At 46.1% G+C, this 23998-nt stretch overlaps 1 protein-coding gene across 1 annotated transcript in view; it reads right to left on the bottom strand.

Annotated features, from left to right (window-relative positions):
* The window catches only part of LOC147705914 (uncharacterized), a 582839-nt gene that overhangs the window by 122252 nt on the left and 436589 nt on the right, over positions 1–23998 (bottom strand). The window contains exons 11-12 of the mRNA XM_086932385.1: positions 15075–15224; positions 4914–4981 (exon numbers count right to left, since the gene is read on the bottom strand). Of these exons, the coding sequence (XP_086788511.1) occupies positions 4914–4981; positions 15075–15224 (218 nt within the window). The remainder of the gene's footprint in view (positions 1–4913; positions 4982–15074; positions 15225–23998) is intronic.

Here is a 23998-nt window from a genome sequence, read left to right as displayed (position 1 = left end):
GGAGAGGAGAAACTTCCATGCTGGCATAAGACACAGTAGCCAGGAGCATTTTCACTTCAGACCTCTTAAAGTGAGGTTTGAGCCTGTTTACGTGCAGGACCCTCAAAGGGTTTCTAGTAGTCTGCAAGTTCACCAAATAGGTTACATCACTCTTGCGCTCCATCACCTCAAATGACCCAGCCCACTTGTCTTGGAGCACACAAGGCTACACTGGTGCCATCACCCACACTTTTTGGCGAGGCTGAAACTCAACCGGAGCGGCCTTCTGGTAGTACCATCATTTCATCTTCTCCTGACTGGCTTCCAGTTTCCCTGAACAAGTTTCCTGAAGTGCCAAGTCTGGTCCCTGAAGGGAAGCATATAGCTAAACACATCCTGGGGGTCTTACCAGGAGTTTTCTCTGAGCCCTCCTCACCAGACTGAGAGGCCCTCTTACAGGGTGCCCATACACCAATTCAAAGGGACTGAACCCTAAGGAGCTCTGCAGTACCTCCTTGTAGGCAGACTACAGGCATTGAAAGAAGACGTCCAACTTACATCTCATAAGTTCTCATCATGCCGTTCAGGGTTCGGTTTAATCTCTGAACCAACCCATTTCCTTGAGGATGGTAAGGAGTGGTGAATTTGTACATTACACCACACTCCTCCCACAACGATGGCATATATCTAGATAGGAAGCTTGTACAACGGCCAGAGACTACCTCTTTGGGGAACCTCATGTGGGAAAATATCCTCATCAATGCACAGCTCACCACTGGGGCCGTGATTGTAATGCGAGGGAAGGCTTCTGGGTACAGGGGGGCATGGTCCACCTAGAAATAGATATTCTTGTTGCATAAGGCTGTCTTGGGTTCCAGTGGCCCCACAGTGTCAATGCCCACCCACTCGAAAGGGGTACTCACCACATAGAAGGGTTGGAGGATAGCCTTATTCTTCTGTTCACTCTTGCCACTTGCCTCAAAGTCTGGCAGTCCTCTAATGAGTGTCAGTGCTATTCAGCATTTTGGGGCCAAAAGAAGTGGGTGGCAATCCTGTTAAAGGTCTTTTTGTGCCCCAAATGTCTTGCCAAAGGCACATCATGAGCAAGACCCAGTAGAAAGGTCCTGAAGCACTGGGTTACCACAGCCACACAGGCTGACCCAGGTTCAGCAACCTTAAGCTCATTGTAAAGGAGACCATTCCCCCAATAAATCCAACTTGATCCCGACTGATGACTTGCTGCTTGGTCTGCTGCGTGCTGATGCAAACCAACAAAAGTAGGGCACTCCATCTGCACCTTGTAGAACTCCTCCCTGGAGGGACCCTCTTACTGCTGTCAATGGGTCAGCTCAGGCTGATCTCCCAGTTCTGACACTTCCTCTCCATAGGTTCCAGGGCATCCCCCTCAAGTTCTGCCTCCTCCTGGACCGTGCAACTTCGGAGTCGGGTTTCCCGCGCCCACTGCCCTTCCTCTTTCTGGCAGGCACCTGGGCCACTGTTAACGATCCAGGTCCTCTTGATGGCTCTTACTGGCTGGACCATCTCTCTATCTTCTAATGAGATAAGGGTCATCACAGATGGCTTCCCACCTTCACTAGGAACTAACTCCTCCCCTCAGCACTACACTAACTAACCCCAGTGACTGTGCACCAGTAGGTGTTGGTGGTGCCCTGGGGCACTTGGGATCATTCTGCATGTGACCCTCCTGACCACAGAATTAACACTTGCGTGGAGCCCGGTTGTCTGGCCTACCCGTTAGGGGGCCATGGCTTCTTTCCACTGGAGGGCTAGGTATCTTTACCCTGGGAGATATTTTGGGGTCCTTTAGAGAACTCTTTTGGTTACCCTTGTCCCCCTACTCTTCTGCAGGGAGCCCTGCCCACCTTGGCTGGGTTTCCCACATACCCCTTGTGGACCTCGTACTTGTCCAGTGGTCCGCCTCCTGAGCAAGCTTCCTGGGGTCAGTCAGCAAAAATGCGATGCAGCGCGCGCTACGAAATTCGTTTTATTAATTTAATTGTTTACTTACCTGCAATCATCCATATTCCGGTGTTTATCACCACCCACCCTGCCCCTCCCCCGCCCGCCTGTCTGCCCCACCGCAACTCCCTCCATGGGCCGCGGCTGGCCACAAACACAGGAAGATGAGGCTCATCTGCATTCTTAGTACTCATCTGCAGTCTGATGGGTCTTCCTGCACAGGGAGGAATGGGAGGGGCTGACACTGGACTGATTACCCCCCATGGGGAGCCTTGCAGGCAGGACTGGGTTGAAAGGGATCTTTGTGCACTTCGAAGAGCTCCTTTGTAGTCACCCCTACATCAAAGGCACTTTTGGGTCCAAGTACTGGGTTTTTGACGCCCTAAACACAAACACTTTTGGATCTTGAACTGAGCCTCTGTCATTTAGACTGCTGTGCTGCTTAAAGGACTCAACTGGACTGCTTTTCTCGAAGGACTGCTTTTCTGCTTGTTGTCCTGCTGCTCCCAGACTCTGCTGAAGGAGAGCTTGACTCTGCCTTCCCTCCAAGTGATCTCCAAGGGCTTGCTAGATTGCCTCTTGTGTTTTTAAGTCTCAGGGGCACATAGACTTCCTTCAATTCTACAGGTCCTGCTGGACTCTGCTGTCTGTGACTCCTGCCCTTACCTGAGGTACCCTCTCCACGTTTTGGACCTCGAAAGTGGGTTCTGATGCTTATTTCAACAAAAACTGACGCATCGCCACAGCTGCAGAAGAAATTCCGGCGCATGACCCTCTGATGCCAACGCACAGGCAGCCTGCACGGCTCGATGATGACACTCTGCGCAGCCTGTCAACAACGGATTGCCTACCTTTCAACAGAGTTCACCGCCGATGTAAGAAATCTGGACGCATCGTGCTCCTGTCATCGACTATTTGCTCCACACAAAGTACTTTTTCAGCAGACCCTGTGTGGGTTCTGTAGCCAACTTGCCTCCATTGCGGTCAGTCTGAACTCTGGAATCACACCTGTCCCTCACAACCTCAAGTAACCTTTTGACAGCTAGTGACTTCTAAGGACTTTTTTCACATTTAATCTTTAAAAATTAATATCTTGACTTCTACGTATTGGATTTTTTTGTTGTTTTGATCTTGTTTTAAGCAGGAAAATATTCTCTATTTTTCTACACCTGTGTGGAGGTGTTTTTGTGGTGTTTTCATTGCATTAGTTTGTGTGTGTTGCACAACTACTTTACACATTGCCTCTTAAGTTAAGCCTGCTTACTCTGTGCCAAGCTCCCAGGGGGTACTTGGACAGGGTGCAAACCTCTGTCAACTAGAGTCCCCATTTCTAACAGGCACTTTATTATCATTCAGCCTTAGTCTAACATTATAAATGACCGGAAGTGATTAATTGCACCAGGATACATTACAGTGGTAGCTAGTGAGCTAAAAGCTAAGTGACTGTCAAACAGGATTAGAAACTCCAAGCTGTCAATGAGATTAGAGGGAAGACCCTTTTGTCTAGCAGGGCCATTTGATGTAGACTTAGAAGTCTAGTTGGAGACTACCAAACAAAAAATGTTTGCAATTAAGTAATGATCTAAACTTTAAGAGGCTCCATCAATCAACCCAATAGTGAGAATAGATACAATTTGGCACCCTGACACCAAAAGGCATGAGCTGCTCTGGCCATCCTTAGTTTTTAAAAATGACTTTAAATGCCTGCTTAGTAGACAAGATGAATGATTCACGGCAGAGGCGCATCCCGTTTCATCTGCAGATGTTTGTCTAAGCCACATCTGTGCAATCCACCAACAAGAAAACAAGAACACCCTCCAAATATCAGGAACCAAAAAGTAAACACCGAGAGAAAAAATACAGAACCTGCATAGACCCAAGAGAAGGACAATCTCCTGCAAAATCCCAAAGAAAATACAAACCTGAAATGTGCAATTAGTACTTACAAATTCATCTTTTTATCGGCCAAAGGCATTCAAATTTGCTTCATTCCCACCTCACTCTACCACCTTTTAAAATGAACAAATACATTTCTAAATTTGAAAGATTTGTAAAGCATTATGGCCATCCTTTTGCATGACTCTTTGTGTTTTTATGGGAGAAGACTGCTCCTGGACATTCTAATAACCCAGTGTTTCTGGGTCTGAAATTACTGGGTTCACAAATTCACAACCCACTAATTCCAGGTCCAGAGACACTAAATCTGATTCCACTGGGTGTGATTCTGCATGTAGTTTAACCAGAGGAGAGTTGGTATTAGGGGTTGCAGGCAAGGGTACAACCTGGACCCACTCGCCACATGCAGTACCATAGGGCGAGCTGTCTATACTTCCCCAGCCTCTTTAGCCCAAGACGCCACCCTGAAAAGCACTTGGAATTGGCAGATCCAGGGGTGTTCAGATGGATGCACTCCCTGCCCCATGTCTTGGTAGATCTGGTGTTGACTTGTGGCCTCCAAACCCTCAAGCAGGAACAACCCTGGATTATAAGTCAAGGCCTAGGGCCCTTAGCGCCCTCACCCAGACAGGACAATACTAAGAAGCAAAAAAAGCTCTCCCAGCTAAGCTCTTTTCAGCTGTGTATCTCCTATATCCCCCAACAGCCAACCTCTGCCCATAAGCTTCTTCTCAGCTCCTCCACCCACTTCATCTTCTCATCCCAGTAGTTTGTAAATGTGTGCATATTTGGACCTTGTGTTCCATCTGGGAAGAGGATAAGACATGTGGATTTCCTGTATTCCTAGATCATCATGTTAATCCCCATTCCAAGAGGAATAACTCGTATTGCCCATTATTTTACACTTGGATACTTTAGGGAAATAGGAAATTCAGTCCCTGATACCCCCACACCAAGTGACGTACTCAGCATATAAGGATCTAAGAGTTTTATTTTGGTTACTTCAAATTGTTATGCTACTCTGGATTTATTGACATGTGCAATTAAATAGATCTTACCCAATAAAATCTGTGTTTATAGTGACACAGGGGGGGTTGTACTCCAACATTCCATCTATAGTAAGGACCTGCAAGAGGAAAGGTAAGATTTAGAAGAACATGCAAAATCTTCAAAGACTGCTCAAGACAAGTACAGAGAACATTTCATCTTGAAGTCACAGTTTATCGTCTGGCTTAGTGAGCAAATCATGGCCAGCAAGTGGAAAGTTGAAACTGCATATTTTTACAGTAGATGTCAGAAGTAACCAATTTTCCTAAAACAGTACAATTGATGAATAGATTTCATGTAAAAAGGAACAGTCACAATTTAAAGAAAGACAGAAGCAAGTTTCAAGGCAATTGTTAGACCTGGCATCCTTTGGCGTGTTTCCCCGGGCTTTTTGCTTCCTGGCCTCCTGGTTTTTGTGTTTTTATATCTCTGCACACTTTCTCACTGCTGTTCAGTGTTAAAGTGCAAGTGCTCCTGCTTTAAATTGTGTTATGGATTGGTGATTCCATGATTGGCATATTTGGTTTACTAGTAAGTCCCTAGTAAAGTGCACTAAGAGTGCCAGGGCATGTAAATCAAATGCTGATAGTGGGCTTGCAGCACTGATTGTGCCACTCCCAAGCAGCCCTGAAAAGGGGCCCCAGACCTGCCACTACAGTGTCTGCACGCAGTTTGCAACTGCCATGTTGACCTGGCAAGTGCACCCACTTGCCAGGCCCTAATCTTCCCTTTTCTTACATATAAGTCACCTCTAAGGTAGGCCCAAGGTACCCCTGTGGGCAGGGTGCTCTGTATGGTAAAGGTAGGACATGCACTGGTGTGTGTGACATGTCCTGGTGGTGAATTACAGTGTATTTCACTGCAAGGCTATCTGTACCATAGGAAAGAATGGGATTTTACTTATAACATCGTATAAGCATAACTTCCCATGGGGACAATATAGGGAAATGGAGTTTAGTATGCCTAGACTCAGAATGTAAAAATGCAACTTTTAGTAAAGAAGATTTTTATGTTCTGTGTTTGAGAATACCACTTTTAGAAAGTAAGTATTTTCTTGCTTAACCATCCTCTGTGCCTCTGCTGGGTTTGTGGATGGACTGTCTGGCTTTGGAGTGACAGGACCTGCTAAAGTATAAGTGGTGTCAAATGCTGATTCCCCACAAGGTCTTTCTATGGTGCGTTCATTGCTTGGCATGGCCAGGTACTATTCCACAAGTGGCTGGATAACCTATTGGGTGAATAGCCACACTTTTTAAATCCTGACTGATTGTGATACATACATAACTTTGCAACTATAAGTGCTCCATTGAGAGACTTGACGAAAAATAATGTTTTGTTGAATTGGTCACATGAATGTGAGAAATGTTTTAAGAAAATCAAAAAAGCCATTGAAAATGCTATTGATGGCATACTTCAATCCGAAACTTCATATAGAGTTTGTTGTTGATGCGAGCCCAGTCAGGTTAGGTGGTATCTTTCCACAGCGGACACCCGAATGCTCTAAGGCATATTGTGGCATAAGCAAGTAGAAGTTTGTCCCAAAAAGAACGTGCTGACTCAAAACCTGAAAAACCAAGCTTGGCCATGGTATAGGCTTGTGAACATTTCCCTGTGCTCCTGTACGGAAAACATTTTACACTGGTAACTGATCATCAAGCTTTGTTGACTATATTTATCAATCCAAAAGCCAAAATGCCTCCTTGCATTGAACGCTGGGCACTATAGTTACAAGAGTTTAATCATACCATTGTGCATTGTCCAGGGAAGGATCAAAACCCTGCTGACTACTTTTCCAGAGTTCTCAATAATGAAACTTGTCCCAACAGTCATAGGCTCACTTGACACCATCACCTGCCTCCTAACTAGTGAGGTTATTTCTAGTACGCACCTTGTTTGCGTTACTTAACAGGGTGTACCTATCTCGTTATTAAAAAAATATTCTTTGTGTCTGTGTCTACACTTACTCCACCCTCTCAATTCTAAGGTGTGTTGAAAAAGTGTGTGCAAGGTGGGGAGGAACCTCACGGAAGCAACCACCGAGGAACTGCTGACAGGTACTCGTCAGAATTTTCCACTTGTCATCATTGGCTCCTTCCCACCATAAAGGAAATTGCTGTGAGTAAATATGTAGCTGTAGTGTGAGAACTCAAATGTGAACCTAACTACTAGTGCCTACTATTACCCGACCCCCTGGGTTAGAGCACCTCTAATCACTGTTCTTACCTATTCTTACCCACTAAACCTTAGCTAGACACCACTAGCTATATTCGCTGCTGGGTATCTGCTCACATTAAAACCAACATGCTACAGTAGAACCTCGTTTTAATACATATGAAGCCAACATGTTTCGTTGCCTGTCATTCATGGTCGGCAACTTCTTCAGGGCTAGGGGTCAGTGCCACAGACTGCTGATACTTTACAGCACTCAGACCTGCTGGTCGCCGCTCATTGGCATACCTGCAGCCACCAATGTCGCGGACGTGTCTATATCCATGTGTAGTGGTCCAAATCGCGTTCCCTCAATCGTACTAAATCCTGGGGTGTTCCATCTATGACTCCCTCCTCCTAGTTTTAGCGGGTTAGAACAGTGATTAGAGGTGCTCTAACCCAGGGGGTCGGGTAATAGTAGGCACTAGTAGTTAGGTTCACATTTGAGTCATGCTGGCAGAACCGGGAGAGGAGCAGAGTCCCCATGCAGAGCTCCGGTGAGTGAAGCTGCCACTTGCCCCAGATGAGCGGACCTGCTAGAGAGGGCGGGCCACTCCTACAAGGGGGCAGATTTGTTTTGAAAGAGCCCCAGAGGGTCACAGATCTTTTGGGGGCAAGTTATTTTGGTGCCTGAAAGAGCCCCAGAGGTCCGCTTGGGGCAAAGTCTTTTTGGGTCATGTGTGTTTTCTGAGCCCGTGAGGCTCCAACTTTGGGCATAGTAGTTTCTGGGGCCCCAGAGAGGGCACCTGAGGGCCACAGATCTTTGGGGGAAGGTCAAGGTGCATTCTCGGCTCCTGGGCAGTCCGACCAGAGAGCGGGCCACCCCAAAGATTGTGGCATATGTTGTAGTGCCACATAGGGTCCAGAAGGCACAGAGGTGCTGGGGCCCCTTTTTTTTTAAAGTGCCCCAGCTGCGCCACACCAGCACGGGCAGCTGCAATGAGCTGGGAATCATTGGGAGAGAGTCCCTGAGAGGGAATAAAGGCACAGTGAGTGCCAGTGAGTTTCACAGCTGCCCAGCAAGTAGTGGGCAGCTGCTAGGTTTAGGTTTGCGCAGTAGCGCACTTTGTATTCAACTGCTAGGCAGCAGCCCTGACATTCTGGACACAGGGCGTTTGAGTCCCTTTGAGAAGGCCAGTTGACCAGGGGGTCAGTGATTTATGCAATATTAAGTGGGTCAGTAAGTGGGTCAGTGATTTATGCAACATTAGGAACTGTGATAAGTAGTTGGCCCCTAAGGACCCGCATCAGTGAAGGGGACTTCAATCCCCATCAGAGAACGCGCCGGGAGCACGTTTGCAGAATTTTGGGCAAAGCAGGCGTGGCCTGTTGGCAGGGAGGGGAGGGGCCTCCAGCGTGTTGCCGGTTTCCATTTTTTTTAATTTGTAATTTTATGGGACCCCTTCCCTGGGCCACTTTTTGCCCCGGGGACCCCATCCCCTGCGGCCTCACAGCCTTCATGTTTTTTGGGGGGGCAGTGGGGCCGCGGGGCCCCCTCCAGAGGCAAAATATGGCCCCAGTGACCCCATCCACTGGGGCCTGGCCAGCCTTCTTTTTTTTATATTTTTTTTGGAAGGGGGCCGCGCTGCCCCCCTCCCGGACCACTTCTGGCCCTGGGGACCCCATCCCCGGGGGCCAGCCCTTAGCGTTAGGGACCATGGGGGGAGCCACAATCCCCTCTCTCGGTCCCAGACGGCTCCCCGTCTCCTGCGGGAGCCGGCTTTGCTTTTACACAAGGGAAGCTGCTAACATGCAGCTACCCTTGTGCAAAAGAAATCTGCTTTGCTTTTTTGGCGGCGAGAGCAGGTTTCCTGCTCTCGCTTACAAAAAGCAACTATGACAGGGCCGGAGCAAACAGCAATGTCCTGGGGTGGGCACCCCGGAACACTGCAGGAGACGGCCCTGGGGGTGATGGTCTCCAGGGCCATAAAAGGCTCCATGAGGGGGACAGCGCGGCCACCTTTCCACAAGTAAATAGCCATGGGGAGGCAGTGGTCCCCGGGGCCGGGGGTCTGCAATGGACCCCTATAGTCACATATTCGATGCCCTGGGAGGTGGTGGTCCCCTGGGCAGTGTGGGGGGGCTTGAGATGATCCCGGCATTCAGTTAGAGGGATCGAAATGTCATCAAATTCTCGCACTCTCACACAATCATATACTTTGTATTAATATGTGCTAGGGTGCTCCAATGTATTCTTTGTTGGCCTAATTGTTCGAAATTTTTCGGCCACAGATTTTGTTTTGCCTGAGCTCCTTTTTTCTCTTATGATATGTATGTCCCCACTTGTTTGTCTTTCTCTTTTTTACATTAAATGATTATGTCCAGTTGGACGGACAAAATATAGTTATCATTGCATGCCTATATAATATATATTCTCGTAATAGTTACTGTCTGTCATTGAGCACGTTTCTCTTTTTTGTTAAGGTCATGTGGTCTTATTGCACGAGATAATTCCCCTTTTATGGCAATGTATCATAGTGTTTTGGGTATTATATCATGAGGTTAAACAACTCTTTCAAAAGCATCTAAGACACCATCAATGTGTAGTCATTATACTTGTCGGAAAGTGGATTATTAGTAGTGGCAGATATGCATTTACTCTGGAAATAATGCCACTAACATGCTATGGAGCTCAGAACAGGTCTTAGAAAATGATTCCCATGCTCAACCCTTGGTAGCTTGGCTGCGAGCAGGCAGGCTTAACATCAAAGACAGGTATGTAAAGCACTTAAAACACCAATTCAGTAAATAATTAACACACAACACACCCCATATTGTACCCTGGTGTTTGTAGGTGTTTTCACTGTATTCCATGTGTGTCTTCAGCATAGCACTGGCCCTGGGCCTGGCTAGGCAGAGCCCAGGGTCAGTCAGAGTCAGTTATCACCAGTACCAGTCAGCAAAAAGTTGGGGGGTGCCCAGGGCACAGAATGACTTTGCAAAATACTCCACATGCTACACCTCACCTCTTTTAAACTCATTCAAACCATTGCTCCCAATATATCTAACATTCCCTACACCCCAACAAGAGGGTATTTTGAGCCGTTCACTTCCGGAAGTGAAGACAAATACACAAAATTGCATTTGTGAATACCAACTGGCATTATTTAGCATCTAATCTGACCAACTTCCTGCCTTCTACAGATCTGTATACCCTATTTACACGACCTGTGTTGCTGACTACCTTATGATCACACCATACATTCATAGATACATACTTATCACTGATAATCCTAATAGGCAGATTTCCCCTGCTGCAAAAGTCTCCAGAGCTTACTTTTATCCTATGGTATGAATTTAGAATTCAGTGAAATTTCAAACCATTATATGGTGTTTTAAGAAAGTTCCAGGGTGTTTTTTGAAGACCCTAAGGGCCAGATTTTACACTTATTCATGCAGCACAGTGCAGAAGCCGCAAATGCTGTGCCGCTTGAAAAAGAGAGAGGGAGAAAGCACCATATGTAAAGAAATATGGCACTCTCCTCCCCTTTCCATAGCACCGGCTCTGAAATCAGCTGCCGATCACCACGGAGACACTTTTGCACCATAGTGCAAGGGTATCGTTGTGAGGGTAGGATAGGTTTTATACTAGAAGAATAGCTATCCACTACAAAATACTATGCCTAGACTAACGTTATCCGTTTTTAGGTCTCGCGCCTGGGACTGCAGGGGCGAAAGCCCCTGCTGTCGCAGAGCGCGTCTATTGTAATCGTTTCAGTCCTTTCAGCTTTCAAGGACTACCCAGAGGAGACAAGAGACTGTCACGTGCACGCAGCCTGCCGGAATCGGATCAGGTCGCGTGCGTGAACACGCGCTCCTATTCCGGCAGGCTCTTCAGTCACCATGGATCACGCACGCACACAGAGACACACACATGAGTGCACACATACAGACACACACCACACCCCCGCAGCTCCCCCCGCCGCCGCCGCCCCCGCCCACACACTCACGAGCGCACACACACAGACAATTCCCCCCCCCCCGCCGCCGCCGCCGCCGCCCCCGCCAACACACACACGCACACATACAGAGAGACCCCCCCAACTAACCCCACTCACCGCATCGCCGGACTCTGCAGCCTCCGCGTGGGCTCTCCCTCGGACATGGGAGCCCCGCGTCACCACTCCTCTGGCCAGGCACTCCGTGTGCGCGTGCGTGGGCTTCTGAAGACGGAAATCCCGCCCCACACCAGGTTTTAGTTTCGCTCATCTTCAAGCGTCTCTGTAGTTCAAAACCGGGCCCCGTCCAACAGCCGCCTCTACAATCACAAGCCGCCCTAGGGTAACAAGGATCACAATCCCTACCCCTCCAGACGAAAATGAGGAGGAAGAAGAGGACGAGAACGACGAAGACGAGGAAGATGTGGGTGTAGAGGAAGTGTTAAACTGGAGCCAGCCGCCCTCAGGCGTAAGATTTAAACTATTGAGCGAAGAGCCGGATTACCAGGAGAAATACTACAAGCAAGTCCTAGACCACTTCAACTTCCTGCAACATGGCAGCAAGACTTTCTTCCAAGATACCTCATCACAGGTACGCGCCCTGTCTTTACATCAATGAGTTCTCCATTGGCTGGTCAGAGTTAACACGCTTTTCCAGCACGTGTAAACTAACTGTTCCCAGGGCATGATTAAAATATGTGCCACAGTTGGCTAAATTATGGTGTTAGAAAAGGCAGATTATGCGTCACATTTGGTGACAGTATTGGGACTGAGGGACCGCTTTTGGCGCGTTGCGTTTGCGGAAAAGGCTGCTTTATTGAAAGAAAGCAAAGGCAATACAGACTGCAACCCAGCCTTAAGAGTTGCCGGCTCCGAATGCGGTAAATAACAATACGCGTCTTACACGTCGTTGCATTAATAGGCTTAGAGACAGTAATACGAGCTGCGGCCGGGGTGCTGTGCCTACGCTAATCTAGAAGCCGGGGTGTGAGGGCAGCCCCAGTGCGTGCGGCCACCTAGGAATGCCCAGCGCATGAGGGCACTGAGGAGACGCTGGTGCGCGAGGGCACCGAGGCTTCAGAAGTACTTGGGGGCACCAAGGCAACATAGTATATGTTTTGAGGCAACGCTACGGCACAAGGGCAAGTTCACGGGGGCACCGGGGCAGACTCAGTGTATGAGGGCTCCGAGGCAACGCAGGCACACGGGCACCGAGGATGCATCGGAGTATGTGGCCAGAGCTAGTTAGTGCTCGAGGGCACCGAGGCCAGTCTCAGTACATAAGGCACAGAGCATAATGGTACCGATATAACCCCACTGCATGAGGACACAGAGGCAACGCCAGTGCGCGAAGTCTCCGAGACAGCGCAGTGCCAGGGCCATAGTGCATTGTACCCGTGTTTTTTCCACCTCTTTCCTTTTTCTGGCAAACACAGTGCGTGCAGTGCGGACTGCTCTGTCCTCCTGCTGCATCCAGGTCCTATCTCGTACAGCCCTAGTGAGTGCACTTCGGTTTCTGCTCACAGGGAGGCACATTGACTGCAGTCCTGCCCTGAGAACCAACGTGTCGCTGTGCAAACCGTGCTGCACGAGGCAATGCTTCCGACACTGGCCCCCTGTGCCCAGGCAAGGACCAGCTCTGGTGCTGTGGCACCTCCGGGAGGTGGTAATACACATCAGTGGTAGTAAACTGGGACACTCGGCTTCCTTGAGCAGCCAGCGCCTCCCACTCCACAACGTGCTGCCTGACGCAGTCCTGCTTACACGAGCCAATCCAGCTGTTGTGCTGTGGTACCTCTGGGATGTGGGCATGAACACCAGGGGCAGTGCACTAGTCCAACCAAGGGGTAGCTGCACACTTGCCCGAACAGCACTGGCGCCAGGAGGGGTCCTCCTCTCCAGAGGGGGCAGCGGGTTCCGTTCGGGGCATGTGTTCCGAGAGGTCATTTAATGATTTCCCATTACAGCTGCAGAAACAACTGTTGCAGCATGTGTACCACACATTCAGCGAAGCCCAAGTTTAGACCAGGCAGGCAGGGGTTTCCCTTTATAACCGGCCTCTTCACGCCGGCGATGACACTGTTCGCCCACAATTTTCTGTCACGTCCAGGACTAAGCTTCCAAGGCCTCTAGTCTGTCCTGCAACACTTACTTGTTTTTTTAGAGAGAACACTGAAGGATTAAAGCAAGAGTGATTACTGGGCTTTCAGCTATGAAGGTGCATCACAACTGAAAGAATTGGCTCAGCAACCACGCTGAGGAAGGAGCGACCTTAGCAGCAAAGAGCTCACCAACACCCCTGGCAGCACACTGCAGCCATAGCAACAGAGCAGGGCTGTGCCAGACAGGGCCCGCTGTACAAAATCATCGATAGTTCGAATTTCGCATACAAATGGACTACTTTATGTACTGCAAAATTGCGGAGGGAGGGAGTCAAAGTTCCTGAGGTTTGTGTGCAATTAATCAGCTCCTGTGTATTACTCTTTACCTTCTGTCTTTATACACCTCACAAGAGAGTTGCCAGTAAGTCACATGCAATGCTATCCCTGCTACACCCTCACACACCCTCACGCTCACATACCCCCAACACTCACACACCCTCACCCTCCCTCACACCCCCTCACCTTCACACCCCCTTACCCTCACACCCCCTCACCCTCACACCCCGTCACCCTCACACCCCCTCACCCTCAAACACCCTCACCTTCACACCCCCTCACTCCCTCTTGAACTCGCACACCCTCACTCACCCTTACACCCTCGCCCTTACACCCTCACATGCCCACCCCCTCCCTCACCCTCACACACCACCTCACCCTCACACACCCCGCACCCTCACACCCCCTCGCCCCCCACACCCTCACACCCCCTCACCCTCCCTCACACCCCCTCTCACCTTCACACACTCTCTCTCATCCTCACTCACCGTCTCTCACCCTCACACACCCTCTCTCACCCTCACACACCCTCTCTCACCCTCACACACCCTCTCTCACCCTCACACACCCTCACTCACTCACCCTCACTCACTCACCCTCACTCACCCTCACTCACTCACCCTCACTCACCCTCACTCACTCACGCTCACTCACCCTCACCAGCATAGCATCACAAAACATAGCATAGAATAGCAAAACACAGCATAGCATAACAAAACACAGCATAGCATAACAAAAAAAACACAGGATAGCAAAAGATAGCATATCCTAATTATTCCCAGCTCTCCTTATTATTAAGCAACATCTGACAGTTTGCAAATCATCTTTATACACTAATTCAGAGTTTTCGAAAAAATGTATGCAACGCATTGTCATACACAATGCCAATAACTCAAACTTTAATGCTGCTAGACCTATTGCATTGTAAATGCTTGTCTCTCTTTGTATGTGTGCAGCACACATACAAAGTTGTTAAAGGAAGGAGACATGAAAGCATTTCTCCTTCCTTGATCCTACTTCAAAAGGGCGCAATTTTCTGACACTAAACCCTGCCTACTTTATTTAGTACATAGGTTTTAGCGTCAGACACCTTGGGTGGTTGCATGGGAACGCCCATGCACCACCCATGGTACGCCCCCTTGTCTCTAAGTAAAGCGCATTACTTTCACATTATTTCCAGGGCTAAACCAGTTAAGAGCTGGAAAGTAAATTGGAAAAAAAAGATTTTGTGCCGATGTGCATGACTTTTGTGATGCAGACACGTCATAACATCTTAGTAAATCTCCCCTCTGATTATTCTTTTGTAAAATTAAACCAATGAATGGAGTGTAGATTGCAAATCCGACTCAGTATTTGAGTGGAAGTAACCCCTGTAGTGCTGTACTAATAATTACAGACAACATACAAGCATGCATGCATACATGTATAGTGATTGAAGAGCGGAGAATAGGAGGAAGGTTGCTGGGTCAAAATGGATCAAGTGTCAAGCTTTCGGGGGTGGGACCCATTTTTTTTCTTACTTTCATGGGGCCAATGGCAAAAGTGCAAGTCTGCTCTCTCGTTCGGAAAAGATACGGTTTATACTTACCCCATTTGCTGTCACAATTTTTGTGGCTCCTGCATAAATGACTAGGTCGCCGCTGAATCGACCGGTGATACGGCCTCCTGCGATGGTCACTTGTGGGGGTCCATTCGGAACGAGAAGCACTCTCGTAATCTGTGGGACGATGACGCCGGCCTGCACATAGTTAATTAAAAAGTTACTTTTAATAATAACAAATAAGAAACACCCATGATGTTCTGCACTGTTTGATGCATCACATACCAAACACAAAGCTTGTGCCAAATGTGTAATCATGGAGAAAAGACTAAAATGTGCTTCAAACCACATGATATCTAGAGTAATAAACATGCAAAGTGATCTAGGCTTACTCAAACTTTGCACCACAATACAATTGTGTGCAGTCATCCATTGATCATAAACATGTCTAAGTTAAACATTTTTCCGCATGCGAACAAAATAATTTTAAAAACGCTCTTAACCATTGAGTGAATCCCTGAATGAGCAAGTTTGGCTATTTATGTGCCAAACTACCTTTCAGCTATAAGAGAGAGCAGAACAGCGCCATATCTAAGATGCAGCACTGTTCTGCTCTCTCCCTGTGCTAACGCTCTTCTGGTTGCCATACACTAAGGAAGATACCCTGGATCCATAGAGCAAGGGGGCTGTGTGTGGTAAGCATAGTTTTTGTAAAGTAAGGAGTCTGTTCCAATGCATAAACTATGCATTAAGGAGTTCCCCAATTTATGTATGTGCTGTAAAATGCAACACACATGCAAAGAGGGGACAAACAAGGAGATATGAAAATAATGTTCCTCCTTAATCCTGCATCATGGAGGCTTTGGATTTTGGTGCAGATCCCTGTCTACAAATTTTTGTAGATAGGGATTTTCACCAAATCCCACTGAATGCATAGGAATTTCCATGCACCAACCTTGGAATGCCCTTGGCGCTAAGTAGAGCAAAGCCACACACTGCACCACCTTGCGTTGATTTTGGTTCAAATATTGCGCAAATCAAGATATGGGTCAGAATGTAAATCACACTACTACACTTTACCATGAGTTTCCATTAAAAAAGTAGCGCAAACCAGTGCAAAATGTTGCTAAATCTGGGCCTTTATGTCCTACAAAGTTAACTCAAACAGTCATTTAGATCTTAATGTCTTTTGAGATTGTCAACTGTTATTGGATAAAAAATGATATGCTATTTACACCCGTTGACATTCTGAAACTAGAACATTGCTACCAGCTTTGAGGAATGCATGACCAACTAGACAGAGGAGAAAATATGTGGGTGTTTGGGAGACACTGAGCAGGGCCTATCCTTCCTCCTTGTCCAATGACACTCTCAAGGAGGTGGCCCAAAGAGAATAGCATGTCAACAGTGTCATTGGAGCAGGTTTAACCTCTGCAGCACCCACTTTTAGGCCCAGGTTTAAAAAGGATGCTTTACAGGACAAAGGTCCCTAAACAATATATACCAACTGTTATACTGGAAAGCGATAGTTCCCAGATGAAATGCTCAATCAACAATTTACCAACTACATGTATTTATTGATTCAACTAAAAATTGGTGGGTAAGTACCCACGAAGGGCACACAACAAACAACTAAAGAGCAACGCAGCCATCACCCAGGCCTCAAATTTACTCTTGAATACAACAGAAAAGAAATAGCTTTCTTAGATCTCATGATCATAGCATACGATGGGGAACTGTATACATCACTGTATCGTAAACCAATACTGAGGAATACATTCCTCGCTATTCCAGGCATCCCCCCAGGGCACTACGCAACTCCCTTACTTATTCATAAACAATTCTTGGGGATAAGAAGAAATTGTTTTCTCAAGCAAGGCTTCTTTAAAGTGGGAGAGACACTTTCATGCAAACTACTTTCCAGAGGATATACACGGAAATTAGTTTAAAAATCTATTAAAAGGTTTTGGTTCTGTCCAAGAGAAGCATTATTGACTCTCAGAAAGAAGCACAACACAGGTAAGCTGATGTGTGTGACCACATTCATACCTATTTCCCACCAAGGGAAAAAAAGTATACTACTTCACTGGAATGAGCTGAATGGGGTAAACCTCTGGCTTGAATTCCCCATTTTTGCATTTTGGCAAAAACAAGAGCATTAAAGATCATTTGGTAAGAGCAAGTTTACCCCCAGCTAAAAAAATCAGAACACTCAATGACCTATGGAGACTTACTCCTTTGGCTGGCCACTATAAATTTGACAAATGTAGTTTGCGCAAGTTTACTGTCGAGGCCAAAGAAATTGTATGCAGAAATGTTTAAACTAAACTACCATATTTCTCAAATTGTACAACAGCAACAGCAAACGTAATTTATGCCATTACATGTCCAAATAACTTGATCTATATCGGAAAGAGCACGCAAAATTTCAGCGTGGAGAGGACATGCGTGAACGACCTACAATGGTAAGCCATCATCGTGGTGAAACTACTGAATTGTGGTGAAGATTTTACATCCATACTCAATAGGGAGGAACTCAAGTGGATTATGAGGATGGACAGTCTCCAAGCAGGACTAAGCAAGATAGAGGACTGGACATCTTTGTTGTGAACTACACTCCTCCATTTATGTACTGACTTTCCTTGTTAACACTATTTACCGCTATTCCAATTGTAAAGATATGCTTTTAAAGTCTGTTCGATATTCAGTGTACATTACATAAGCATACTGTTTAATTTTCTAACCCATTTGCATCCTTAGATTGCTGACACAATTCGCTAATTCTTGCACCCACTGTTTTATGTGTAATAGATTTGTTTTGGATATGATATGTATTGAACATTTATGTTACTAACCTTGTTACTGCCAGGCTTGTGCAGCCCTATAAGTGTTAGTCACCTTGGTATATTGGTCATTGAAACCTAATTCTCCACTCTAAGGGCCCGATTCACAGAACTAACTTAAGACAAAATCCTAAACTTACTTCCATTTTGGTATTCACAGAAGGCACTTACTCATTTTGGTATTCACAGAAGGCACTTACTCATTTCGGTATTCACAGAAGTTAGGAGTCCTAACTTTAGGACTCCTAAATGCCTTCTGTGAATACCGAAAGTCTTAAAATTAGGATTTTTCTCAATTTAGTAGTAGTAAAGTTGAGAAAAATCCTAATTTTAAGACTTTCGGTATTCACAGAAGGCATTTAGGAGTCCGAAAGTTAGGAGTCATAACTTTACTACTAATAAATTGAGAAAAATCCTAATTTTAAGACTTTCGGTATTCACAGAAGGCATTTAGGAGACCTAAAGTTAGGAGTCCTAACTTTACTACTCCTAAACTGAGAAAAATCCTAACTATAGGACTTTCGGTATTCACAGAAGGCATTTAGGAGTCCTAAAGTTAGGACTCCTAACTTCTGTGAATACTGAAATGAGTAAGTGTCTTCTGTGAATTCGAAATTAGTAGTAAGTTTAGGATTTTGTCTTAAGTTAGTTCTGTGAATCGGGCTCTAAGATGGCCGCCTTGGTTTCTCTTCACAGTCTCCTTTGCGCATGCCCTTAATCTATTTCTATGGCCCAGCAATTTTATACACTGTCTCACGGTTGCCGCCCCATTCTCTGACTGGCATCAACTGCACTGCAAGGGGTTGCTTCCACACTAGGATCCTCTATGTAATCAGCCTTTACGTTTCTCACTTCCTTTCCAGCAGATCGGGTCCGGGAGCTTCCCCGCATCGTCCCACTACTCTCTCCCCAACACGATGTCAATTGGCTGCACTGTCTGCATTGTCATTAACGAACTGAGGGGTATATTAGCAAGACCCTGGGCTTCTATTGGAATTCTATAACACATATTAGCAAGCCAAATATCGCCATTTTAGACGGCGATCATTTTAACGAGTTTCTTGCTAATATGCCCCTGATTGTGCCTACTTGTCCACTGCTGAGTCTCAAACACTTCCGTAATTTCTACACAACAGTGATCCCATTGGTTAAGTTAGATTTGAATTTACCTTCTCCTCCCAGAACCTGCCTACTAATTCGACTACCGACCTTCATGCTTATAATTTTTTTACTTCCACAAAGCGCCGCTGTTATCCCCGACCGACAACCCTCTCGCCGGCTCAATTCCCACGCGGGCATCATGCTGTACACATCTAACTGTGTGGATTCTGTTACGGGGTAATATGCATTATTCAATTATTAGACGTAACAAAATTATGGGTGGTTTTAGATATGGATATTAATGTATATTCCCCCTTTTAGATCAGGATTTCTTATCACTAGCTGGAACTGTCAGCCTCGGTTGGCCATTTTATTTAATTTTTCTCTCCCTGATGGGTGAACATCCAAGGCATGAGGCGCTCTTTGGCTGCGCTATCCTACAATTGACAATTCCTAGGCACCATACATTTCCACTCACCCTCCCACATCCTACACATTTGAAGCATTTGCTCACTCCTGCAACTCATTAGAGGACCCCTATACACCTTAAACACAGGGTCTTCGTGCATGGTTGTCTTTTCAAGCATCTTCCTATTGGTAATTGATTCTCATTTTTTTCCCTCTCTCCCTTTTTCTATCCCCTTTACCTCTAAGCCTACTTTTTCCTTACCAATCCAATAAGCTTTATTCGAAAAATCATGTCATAAAAGCATGTCACATTTTATACAAATTCGAAAATGATATCATAAAAGCAAGTCACATTTTATACAAATTAATTTACAATCATAAAATCTTCTTTACATTGATATTTTTAAAAATAGAGTTGGTTAATTTACGTACAACAAACGTGGGTTTAGATAAAAACTGATTAAACAACAAGGTCAATGCATTTGATAAAATATTGGATCGTCCAACTCGGGGCATTATAGGTTGGTGTATAATAAAATGAATATGCGCACACATTACTTCAGCAAAGCAAAACTTCAGACATATATGCCGGCCGTTTGAAAATCAGGTATTATGGAGGGAACGTGATCTAATGACCCACATCCAATTCAGGTACTTGGCTACAGCTATTGCAATATACGGGAGGGTGTCATTGTGCAGTATTCTCAAAGCGATGCTACATATTCTAACACCCAGAGACCTACAGGTTGGAGATAGCCATGCTTTGCGCGGAGCTGTGTAGGCTGGGCACACAAATAGGACATGAGCATAGGACTCTTCAGACATCTCAAAGAAGGGGCATTTGCTATCACCCAGGCTTGCCCATTTTGCCGTAAATGTTCTTAAGGGTAATACCCCCACTCTAAATTGGAAGTACAACGTCCGGTCATGGGATTTAGAAATGATGTACCAGTACTTCTCCAGGTTAGGCCATGGTTTGACTGCTAAATAAGCCCCAGTTAGAGATGAGCTGTTGCATCTGCTACAACTCTTGTGGTACACCATATCCCAGTATCTTTTGAAGGGAGTGGGGTGCTCGTTGGGTTTTCCCAATAGTTTAGCATACCCATATTTGTCAAAGATGCTCTTACTTCAGGTAGCGAGCTGATCTTGTGAAAGACATCTGCCTTAATTATATTCCTAAGGTCTTCAGCATAAGGCAGCAATTCTGGGGTACTCCAGATCCTGCACCTATACAGAATGGGCGGCAGCCTGGCAAAGTTGGCCAGTGCTTTGCGGCAAAGGTCATGTAGCAATGGTGATACCGGGGTACTTTATGGGAGAGAGGTGATATTATGCAGAAATTGGTTTTCAGCAACAGTGAGCTGTGACAAATTCTCAAAACCCCAAATTTCTGTCCCATATAACACTGAATTCACCACTTTCATATTGTATATTTGTAAGACAGGGTTAATTGGCTTGGTCAGGGAAGTATTGAACTCATTGTGTAGAATTCCTGACAGCTGTTAGTGCTTCAGGGTAGCGGTGTCTATCTGGCAACCCCTTCGTATGTCTTTTTGCAGGGTCACCCTGAAATATGTGAAGCCGCTGACTTGTTCCAATGCTCGACTGTCTTGAAGTATACCACTTGACATGCTCTGTGTGAATTAAAAGCCATGAACTTGGTTTTAGTTACGTTAATTCCTAAGCCCAGAGAGGTACAGAACTTTTTGAAAAGATGTCGGGGCATATTACCAAGCAATAGCGATAATTATCGCTATTGCTTTGTTAGAGGCAAAAATTTACCGCTGAGCTGCGGCGATTTTTATCGCAAATAAACCTTGGTATTACCAAAGTTTATTGCAAATGCGATAAAAATCGGCCGCAATGCATGAATATCGCTGAAAAGTCAGCGATATTCATGCATAACTGAGCTAATGCTCTTAGCCATGTTATCCACCTCCCATTGGATAACATAGCTAAGAACTGCTCAGGGCAGGTGTTAGCTTTTGGAGATATTCGCGCTTAGCGCGAATATCTCCAAAAGTTGGTAATAGGAGATAGCGATGTTAGCAACTGTTTCCACTCGCTTACATCTTGGCACGCCCACTTTGCATGTCATTAGTGATAAATATCTCTGACATGCAGAGCGGGGTCCAGGATGGTCGCTATCTCCTACTAGCTGTAGCTAACTGGTGTTAGCGACAGCTAGGTAATAGGGAGATAATTTTATCTCCGCTTTCTTGGCTTTTAAAGCCAAAAAAGCTGAGATAAACCCCCTTGATAAGATGCCCCCTGATGCTTGCTGTAGACCATTCAGGGTTTTGGAAATGATTCGGATATCGTCAAAATTGGGATTGTAATACCTGCAAGAGCCGGAGCATCAGTAGGTTTGGATGTTAGATGATTGGCAATATAATTTATAAAAAGTGAGAATAGTGTGGGGGCCAGGACACAGCCTTGACACACTCCCTTTGCAACAGGGAAGGGTATGGTGGCATTTCCCTGCATTCCCCATCGTATTTGGGCAAAATTGTCCTCATGGAGGCGAGCTATGAGGGAGAGCAGTTGAGGCGGCATCCCCAACTCCTCCAGCACAGCCCAAAGCTTGCTCTGAGAGACCATATCAAAGGCTGACTTGAGGTCGACAAAGGCAGCATACATGCTGCCCTTGCCTAAGACCTGGTCTATTGTGCTGACATGCTCTCGAAAGCCCGCCTGTAGGGGGGTGAGACTATCCTGGTGCTTGATCCATTCTTGAACCTTTTCTAGCACCAATCGAGCATTCAATTTTTGTACGGAGTCAATTAAGCTTATAGCCTATAATTTCCTGGAAGGGTTTTGTCACCTTTTTTGCACACTGGAATAATCTCAGCCCCCTTCCAGGAATCAGGTATAGGTGCTCCAAGGGCAATGGCATTTGCTTGTAGCAAAATGTACCAATTCCGTTTTATCTTGTCATGGAGAAAGATATCGTCCGGAAGGCCGTCTATCGCCGGCGCTCTGCCCTCCATGATTGCACAAAGAGCTACCTTAATGTCGGTTACAGTGAAAGGCTTACTAGGATAATTAATGTGAGGGCGTGTTGGAGCACTAATCTCTGCAGGGTCAGCAGCATTTATGATTCGAAATGGCTAACCCATTGGTCTTGTGCTACGTGGTTCTGCGGCTGAGGTCGAGATCCCTCCCTGCCCCATTTCACCAATGTCCAAAACCTTTGGGCGTTATAATTAGTACATGTCATTCTGAGGTCCTGCCACCTACCTTTATCCCATTCCTTTTTAGGTCTTGCCTACGCAGCGCGCATGCGCTGCATAGAAGGAGACCCTTAGGAATCGATTCAGTTTTTAGCCCAAAAACGTGCACCTGTTGCATTGCTTTCAATTGCAACGCGTGCACGTTTGGCGATTTCCTTGCTGGAGCGAGCTTTGAGACCATATGTTGTAATTAACAGTTGGGTCCTGCTCGCTCCTGCAAGGGAAACAGGCGCAGGTCCCCTCCTCTCTCCCCTCCCCCTGCTGCCTCTTCCCCTCCTCGTCAAACTTGCGAGGCGCACACGCTTGTTTTTTGTAGGCAGTTTGCAGTGCTCACAAGCAAACCCGGGCTTTATCTTCTAGAAAAGGGATTATTTCACTCTTCATTTGCCTATCTGTGCTCCTAGGCCGTTCAGTTGTCAGGTTGCGGGGCACGCTGTCCCCTGCCTGTCCTTACTGCTACCGTATCCTCTGGCAACTGTTTGTGACCTATTAGTTTAAGTCACATACGAATGCCTGAATCACTTTTTTGTTGCTTGCTGTATGCACTTTGTGGGTACTTACCCACCAATTTTTAGTTGAATCAATTATTGTGTTTTTTAACTTGTTGATTGAGGATTTCATCTGGGTATTGTTGCTTTCCCAGTACAACAGTTGACATGTGTTCTGTTTAGGGACCTTTGTTCGGTAAAGCAATAATTACCCTTGGTCACTAGATACCCATGGGTCTCCCTTGTGTTTCTATAATAGGCTTACAAAGGTGTCAGGCAATGCAGCGCAACACCCAAAGTTGCTGTGCTGTGTTGTGTGATATGGAGAGAGCAGGAGAGGGCCATATCTACAATCATATGGCACTCTTCTCTCTCTCCCCAAGAATTGTTTTTAATGTGTAGCTAAATCATGGGCCTAACAATGTCTCATAGGGTAAAAGTTGCTGTTGTGCCCGTTTTCTGTGTTCAAAATTGGACAAATACGGTTTTCTGCTGATCGGTTGATATTTTTTCTGTGCCAAAAGTTCTTCCACAGTAGTCACAGCTCACTAAATCTACCTCACTTAAGCCCATATAAAATCAATGAAAGGGGAACTAAACAGGGTTTATCTGCATTCAGGTGCGGTTTACCAGATTAGCAATTACCTAAGCATACTGATAGTAGTATGTGCCCCTGCTGCATATTTGCTCTAGAATTATCTTGAAATCTGTGAGATTGTGGATAAAGAAGTCTATCAAAAGCCCCCAATTCAATGGTCAATCATTGTTGTGGCACTTACCCAGTAGGTGATCTCTTCACTCTGTGCAACTCTTTAAATTACCGCACTATAGACTGCAATCGCAATCATTGCTACACTGTAACACGTGGATAAGTGGTTGCTTAGAAACACATGTTG

The sequence above is a fragment of the Lissotriton vulgaris genome, chromosome 7 (genome assembly GCF_964263255.1).
Source record: "Lissotriton vulgaris chromosome 7, aLisVul1.2, whole genome shotgun sequence".
NCBI lineage: Eukaryota > Metazoa > Chordata > Amphibia > Caudata > Salamandridae > Lissotriton > Lissotriton vulgaris.
The sequence above is the reverse complement of the archived record's forward strand: the minus strand, read 5'-3'. Positions and strand labels throughout refer to the sequence as shown.